General features: G+C 35.6%; 1 protein-coding gene across 1 annotated transcript; it reads right to left on the bottom strand.

Annotated features, from left to right (window-relative positions):
* Positions 1-309: 309 nt before the first annotated feature.
* On the bottom strand, positions 310-7,421 carry LOC117214575. Its single transcript, XM_033460764.1, has 4 exons — positions 7,301-7,421; positions 3,945-4,144; positions 3,141-3,284; positions 310-497 (listed from the first exon to the last, which is right to left on the bottom strand). Exons 1-4 carry the CDS (start codon positions 7,311-7,313, stop codon positions 411-413), a joined length of 444 nt encoding a protein of 147 aa, XP_033316655.1. The 5' UTR covers positions 7,314-7,421; the 3' UTR covers positions 310-410.
* Positions 7,422-7,725: the final 304 nt, after the last annotated feature.

Genomic DNA, 7,725 nt, shown 5'->3' on the forward strand with positions numbered 1-7,725 from the left:
CTGGGTTACTCGTAATTTCATTTATTAAGTCACTTTGTCGTAAATTAATATGTATTTATGCATTCCACATAAACTATATAATTTCTACGTTATTTTTGCAGTGTTTATACTTATGGCTTACTTATAGCGTGCTTATAGCTACTATCAGTACATTAATACATTAATAAGCACATACTAATTATTTTTGAATTTGTCATAGTCGGTTTGTAATGAGTTTTTTCTTATAATCATAAAGTATATAGCAAATATGTAAATAATGAAATTTTCAGCGAAATCGCGTAGCGCATTATATAAGTAAAGAGCTGTATCTTCATATACTTTAATAATAAAGTTATATTTATCTACAGTTGAGCGCAGATTTAAGTACTTTTACCGTTCAAGAAGTTTAACGTTTCTTACATACAGACAGATTAAGATAGTACCAGCACTTCGTAATCTCTAAATGGGATTTCCCTGCCTTCATAAGGTACGTACAATACTCCGTGGGTTCTATGTACCTGGAAAGAAAAATCTAATGTAACAGAGACACAAGTAAGTTGCAGCGAAAAGCAAAGAAATACGTAAAACTTGGAAGAAGAAAATGTGAAATTGTAGAAAATCTTGTGTGATATATGGAAACTATCTCAGGACGGATTATATAATCCGATTATACAAGCAATAACAAATCAGGAAGAAAGAATACATTTTATTTTGTTCGAGGACGCCCGATTGCTCGATAAAACAAAGTTAGAAAATTTGTTGAGTATGTGTGCACTCGCAGTGTCGATCGGCTTAGTATTATTATCGAGTGATTACTTCAAGATCTTTATTCACTCGATCTATAGCTTTGACAACTGAAATCAATGAAATACTGCAAGAATACCTGTGCAACGAGTTAAAACAGTAATAAAATGCTGGGTAATAAGTTCGTTCAATTTTATCCAGTAATATACCTTTATGGGAAAGAAAAGATGCAAGCATTTAAGTTGTTTTGTAAAACATTAGCTCTAGCGTAAGACGTTGCTTGGGGAATATAATTATTTACTTATTTATATAGATATTATTTAAGATGCCAAATCATCAGCCCTGTATATTGAAATAATAAAATAATTAACACAAATAAACGGTGCCACTAAACGTGACAGTAGGTCAAAATACCGCAGAGTGTCGATTATCCGACTTGACGTGGATCGAATCTACCTCGGACCGTCGAAAATTCGAATAATGCGTTAAAGTCCATGACTGTGGATAAGTCGTGCATTAAAATTGTGAAAAAAACATTTTGATAATGTAATATTGTACGTGTATTTAAGTTTGATTAATTATTTAATCAAGTGTAAGTTTGATTAGTCGTTTTAACAATACCTGACTATTGCCGCTCTCGTACTCTGCGTCAAACCTTTGAAAAAATGAAGTTACGACAAAGTTCGAAGCACCTCGGATAATACGGAACTTTGGTTAAACGGGACTCGAATAACCAAGACTTCACTGTATATTAAACTAAAAGTCATCGATCATCCATGTTCGCCTGCGTGGAACCTGGAACCTATTACATATATCCTTGCTATGGTCCCACTATTTATGTGACCATGGCCAAGTGTCGCATGCGCTTTTGAGTTAGTGCAGAAGCGGGGATAGAGATAAGATAGATAAGACGGAGGGAATAGATATTAATGTGACTTAAGGAAAAATAAATAGCGTATGTTCTAATCCTGCATCTCAATTATATCATGCCAATTTTGAAGTGAATCGGTTCGGTAGTTGAGGCGTGATCGAAGGACAAACATAAAACATTTCATTTTTATATACGTTAGTATATAATGTAATATAGTGTATAGTATAAAATGTAAAATATAAAATATAAAATGTACATAATTTTTATATACATTTGTAGAGAAATGAGATAAATAAGTTAATTAGAGAAATAGTATCTAGTACTCGACGCACATACTCTTCTAAGATAAACACGAACGAACTTGTTACTCACCTACCATACATATAGTTGATACGGTGTTATTAGTTGGAGTTCATCGTGATTCATTACGTAAGAAGATAGTAAAACTTACTACTAGTGCAAAGTATTCGAATAAATTCAACTATTGTTACATGCACGATCGAAACCCGAAGAACCACAGGTATGTTATCTATTAATTATCGTGAAAGTTTCAGATATAAAATATTTGAGGAAAGTATGTTTCGTGTCTTAGTTTTTGACAAATTACGAAAGACGGAATCTTCGAATCGCTTGGAGTCAAATGCGACTAAATTCCAATGCTTCTGCCGAAATCTTTATCGTGTTCCAACTAATCTCTGTTTTAATGTATAATCAGAAAAAAAGAATTTTCTACGAGAGTTTACGATTTCTTATCGCGTCCAACCGGAAATATTTATATTTGATTTAGATTTTCTATCTCGACTTTTTTAGCCATCGCTCGTTGTTCCTCCAAAACTTATTGACAAATAAAGTTGAAAATATGTTAACATATATCTTACAAGTGCAGTCCGTAAGGTATACAAAGTCCGTTTCGCTCGGACAATCAGGATTATACCTGACTGGCAAAGTCCAACGAAATAGTCAAAAAGCACACAAATGGTCCTCTGTCATGTGAACGAAATTGTCCACCACTGAATGAGCAGACTCGATAATTGTTATTTCTTTGAGAACTTTGTCAGGTTTGAAATGGGCATTGTGGATGATGATAAATCCGTGTGGACAGCTCCGCGCTAAGTTGTTCCTGTTTTATTCGTTTCAATTGTACCATACTTTTTGAAACGAAGTATCGGTATGGGGTTAGGAATATAAAACTCTTGCCAGCTCCTTCATCGATGGCGTCGACACGACGCGACGCGATGCGACGCGACGAACGGTGCACGCGACCACTTGTGGTTGGAAATTATTATCGCGTGTGCTTTTCCGTGCGTTGGGGTTCCCCTGGCATCGGTGAAACTGTTGCCAGCCGGCTCACACTGGCCGAAGACTTTTATATGCCTAACCTCGTATCGATGCTTTGCTGCCTATACGTCAACATACGTGAATATTTTCAACTTCATTAGTTAATAATTAATTGTTAGGGAATAACGAGTGACGGCTAGAATCTTGTAATTGTTTGGTCGATGTTTCCACAAGCTGCATTGAAATGTATATGAAAAAGTGAACTTACTTTTCCCACGCATGGTATACCATTTTGAAAAGCACGGCCTACGTAAAGCATTTCTCCTTCCACCGTATTTCCAGATTCGACCGCGTGTGGTGGAACGTGACCGTTACTCGCGTGGACCCAGTGGAATTCGGCAGGCATCAAAATCTATTACGAGAATAAGTATCTTACAACCATCTGCATAGTTTCATCGTTTAGAAGTACGCTGTCTAGAGGGATCGATAAAGGGGCACGATCGTCACCCTTCTAATCTTTAATTCTGAATTCTTCACACTCAGACAAATGGCCTTAAACGAGACGCTAGCATAATCGAATCGGCAGAAATTGATTTCGATAAATGTGATCCAGCGTATCACGTAGTAAATAAGGGGCACCTAACGTAGCACCACTTGCAAGTAAGTGGCTGCTTATTTATGCAAGCAAGTATATTCGAAGAGCGAAACGAATGTCACCAATCGATACCGAATGGCGATGAATATACCGCGGATGTTTCTGCTATTTTATACGTTTCTCCGTTTCATCTACTAAATATCACGATAAATGCTCTTCTTTAAATATTTTATACATTTTTGCATATTATCTGCACTCTGCTTATTTGCAAATAAGTCACGTATTATGTACCTATCTGTAAAGTTTAACCAACATCGGTGTGTCATACTTGAGCGATGTTCCATGCAAGTAAGCGTTTAATAAGTATTTAATATTAGGCATGAATATTCTACTCAAACTCAATTAATAAACGGATATGCAAGCGGATAGAAGTCCGTCGTTCAAAATAGAAATAATATCGTTTAAATATCGTTTTACCTCAAAATCATGCTTCATGTGTTCACTGCCGTTGTGACAGACATAGGCAACGCCATGTTCTGGCTTCACCTTCGCAGGAAGCATATCACCATGATGCAAGGCACGTCCAACAACAAGATTCAAGCCATCCAAGTCCTTGCCGACACAGATCATTCCCGGTACGAAGTAGCGAGCACCCGTGAATCTAACCCATTTATATCCTGCAGAAGTAGTCGGTATCAGTGAACCTGAACATGGAAACTATCTCTATAGATAGAAATCAGGTTGTTAGCAACGACATTCTCGATCGAATATCTCACAGGTCGCGAACTTTGTTGGTTAGATCAGTCTTGTGAATCACGTTGAATTTATCTATTGCCAATTCCAGAGTACAAATTCCAGTAATCAATGGTTATTGATTCGTTAATTCAGCGCAGTAGTAAAGTAGATGTTCGATGGTGTTGTTGGTGCTGCGATATTCACAGGGTTCAGGATTCTCTTTTCGATAGGGTTCGAACGTGTAATGTTATAGTGACCAGTGCCGAGTCTGCTTCTTCGTGTCTGTTCCTTTTTGCCAAGGTCGTAGCAAGGTTTATTTCGTGTATGTTTCTTCTGGATTTATTTATTTAAGAAGGTGTTGCGAACAAAGGCATTCGAACCGAAAATCATCCACGATATCGCTAAGTCTCAGCGTTAAGTGGGATCGTCTCTTACGCTCATTATATGCTAGAGGTGACTATTCGTACTGTATACTAGTTTTTTTTAAGTATGTATGAGATTACAGTGAATACCAGGTTGTCCCAGAAGCTTCTTTCATTTTATGAGGAAATAAGAGATGCGCGGCATTTCTTGTTTTATATTATTTTATCGAATCATGTATGATCCATTTTGTAACGATAGATCAAAATGGAAAAAATCTTTTGAGACAACCTAATGTCTTGTAACTTGTATATGCGTGATTCTGCAGAAGTGGAAATTATTTCGCAGCGATGTTGGCCGCACACTTTTTCATTTAATTTACGAATGACATATGACAAGCTTCAGATATGACACAGGACACGCTAATATTGCTAGAATTTGTGGTCAGACAAATAAATAGCTGTCTGTGATTTCATCTGTACATTTTTAGAAACTCTCTACAAGGACTGAGAAGGTATCCGGGAAGCTGATAGTCCAATAAAAGTCTCATGTAACATATTTGAAACAAACACGTTTGAAACCTTTTACTTGAAGAAGCAGATATTTTCTCTCGCTTTTTATCACGAAGCATTAGTTGGGAGATAATTAGTCTTCTCAAGGATTATCACTATTCAATTCTGATATTAAAAAGAAAGCTAAATGCCACTATTACATTTACGTTACGACAAATAAAGCTTAGTAAAAATAATAAACCTGGAATATAATACGAACCGTGAGGTTGAAAAGTTGGTGGAATGGAATGTGTGACTGTTCTACAAGGATGCGTAAATTTAGATTTCCCAAAATGCCTGTTAAAACCTGTTAAAGTAAATATCATTCTTTCAGAAATTACTTCATGGAGGTGTAAAAGTGGCGACAAATATTGCAAATCTTATTTATCAATAAAACGAAGTCGATCGAAGTAAAAGTAAACGATATGAATAATAAATATAACCACTATAAAATATATACAAAAAAAAGGAAGAAAAATTAGTACATAACCTCAAATTCATTCACCGATCGTGGGTTGCAGAGTAAAGTTTGCAACTGTGACGTAGCAGAGGACCGAAAATTTCATGTGCAAGAGATAATCTCTGGATTAATTCGTAATTTTCCTATCAAGTTACTATCTTTCTCTGTCATACAAATACGATAAAATTTAACGTTTTCAGCCGTTTGCAGTCAGAAGCGTTGCTCTGTAACTACATAGCTATTTAAACCGGCAGGTCCCACAAACGACATCAATTTCTAATTGAAACCAACGTCCTTAGGTTTGTATTAACATAGCGAGGAGGATCGAGGAAGATAGGCGTTTCAGAAATTGCTCGGGCTTATCAGTCGGGATAAAAAAGAGATATCTCGAATGATACGTGACGCTCGATGACTGAGATGTGCAACTGCATTCGATCGTACATAAAACGATATATCCTGACGTTTCCATGAGATAACGATGAAACTTTTTTATTTCTGATTTCTTTAAAATTAAACTTCCACTGACGTGACTGACTTTGTAAGATGTTTTTAATTAAAATGAGACTAAACGTAATATAGTTTAAATCGCATTTACATATATATATCGGACTGGACATTGGACTTACCAGGAGAAAAGGTCCAGCCACACTGGACATAGGACCGCAAAGGGTCTAGGGTGCTAAAAAGTGAATACTGCAAAAAATTCCCACTTCTGTAGAATCACTCGTATATATTTTCAGATTGGGTTCAAACTTTGCCAATATAATCTTGGCAAAAACGTGTGTTCATATAGTGTTCAAAGTGTTTCATATAGCATAAACAGTGTACACGTAGGAGTTTTCTAATGTATGTTAAGTGTGCAAATATCTTTGCGAGAAACTGTAAGTATGCGTGTAAAGGGAATGACGTACAGGGTGATTGTTAAATCTTGATTCGAGATCCGTTTTTCGAAGCATTTTGCAGAATCTACTTATCGAATAAAATAAATCGTTTTCTCGGTATGAGTTACGTTTGTCAGAATACAAACTTTTATGCCAATTGTAAGGTTAAAAACTTTATCATTACGATAAAAAAGGCATATATAGCGATAAATTTAATCGAGAGATAGATGACGAATCGGTTAAGCGACGAGTCGATCGTTTAACCAGAAAGTCGATACGAATTTGTTAACATTATATAGATGCTGAGATTAGAAAGATACAAACGGCTTTACATACAAGGCGATCCGTAATTCATGGTAAAAATTGAAACACGGAGATTCTATGGTTGTAAATAAGACGAAAATCAAGAATAACAAAATTGCAATGGAAGCGCTTGGTTTTTGAGAAAATCGAATTTGAAAATTTGTGAGGAAATAAGCAAATCTGAGCTGGATAGTTGAAAACGAAGGATCAGATGTTTACGTGTATGGCCCTGCAATGGAGAAAATAGAATTGGGCAAATTTTCAAATTTGGGTTTCTCAAAAATGTGACTTTAGACAAAATGATTTTATTCTACGCTCGAAAACGAAGTCTCCGATGCACTTTTGTTATGAATTGCGAATCATACTGCATATTCACAAAATTAAAGTAATTATTTGATTATGTGTGATGTATTTATCATAGCCATTTTATCACCTGTTATATCGTGCGCATGAAATGCATAGTATTCGTAAGATACACGACAAATGGGTCTCGATCTAAATATATTTACAAAAAATAAAATTATATTTCAAACAGTTACTTACCACGGCCTTGCATCTTGACTTTGGTAACAAAACTTCCGTAAAACACAGAATTTTCTTGAATCGCGCGAACGCTTACGGTTGCGAAGAGACACTTTGCAATACGTTTAACGTTATGGGTGTGAACGCAATCTCATCCTCTTTTAAACGGAACTATCTTATCGTAAATGAGATACGAGCAGTATTTATGATATAAACACCGATCAGCGATTATGTTTCCAAGAATTATTTTAAGGAAATGTTTTTATAGATATTTTGTCTTTTGGTTTTTTTAAATTACTAAGAAAAATTTTGTCTGAAAAAGGAAAAGAAAGTAAAAACTGAAGAGGTCTTTTAATATATTTTTCAGTAGAAATGCGTGAAGCTTTTACTATAATTACGTGGAGTTTTCTCGTTCATATAAATTTGCCAATGTGATGTTATATCGG

Source organism: Bombus bifarius, unplaced genomic scaffold (genome assembly GCF_011952205.1).
Source record: "Bombus bifarius isolate JDL3187 unplaced genomic scaffold, Bbif_JDL3187 scf7180000009201, whole genome shotgun sequence".
Classification (NCBI taxonomy): Eukaryota; Metazoa; Arthropoda; class Insecta; order Hymenoptera; family Apidae; genus Bombus; species Bombus bifarius.

Bases quoted from the DNA above. Each gene is read 5' to 3' on its own strand.
- LOC117214575 (XM_033460764.1), bottom strand. The intron at 3,285-3,944 runs GTAAAACGATAT...TTCTCGTAATAG, and splicing joins ACATGAAGCATGATTTTGAG to ATTTTGATGCCTGCCGAATT. The intron at 498-3,140 runs GTAAGTTCACTT...TTTTCTTTCCAG, and splicing joins GTATACCATGCGTGGGAAAA to GTACATAGAACCCACGGAGT.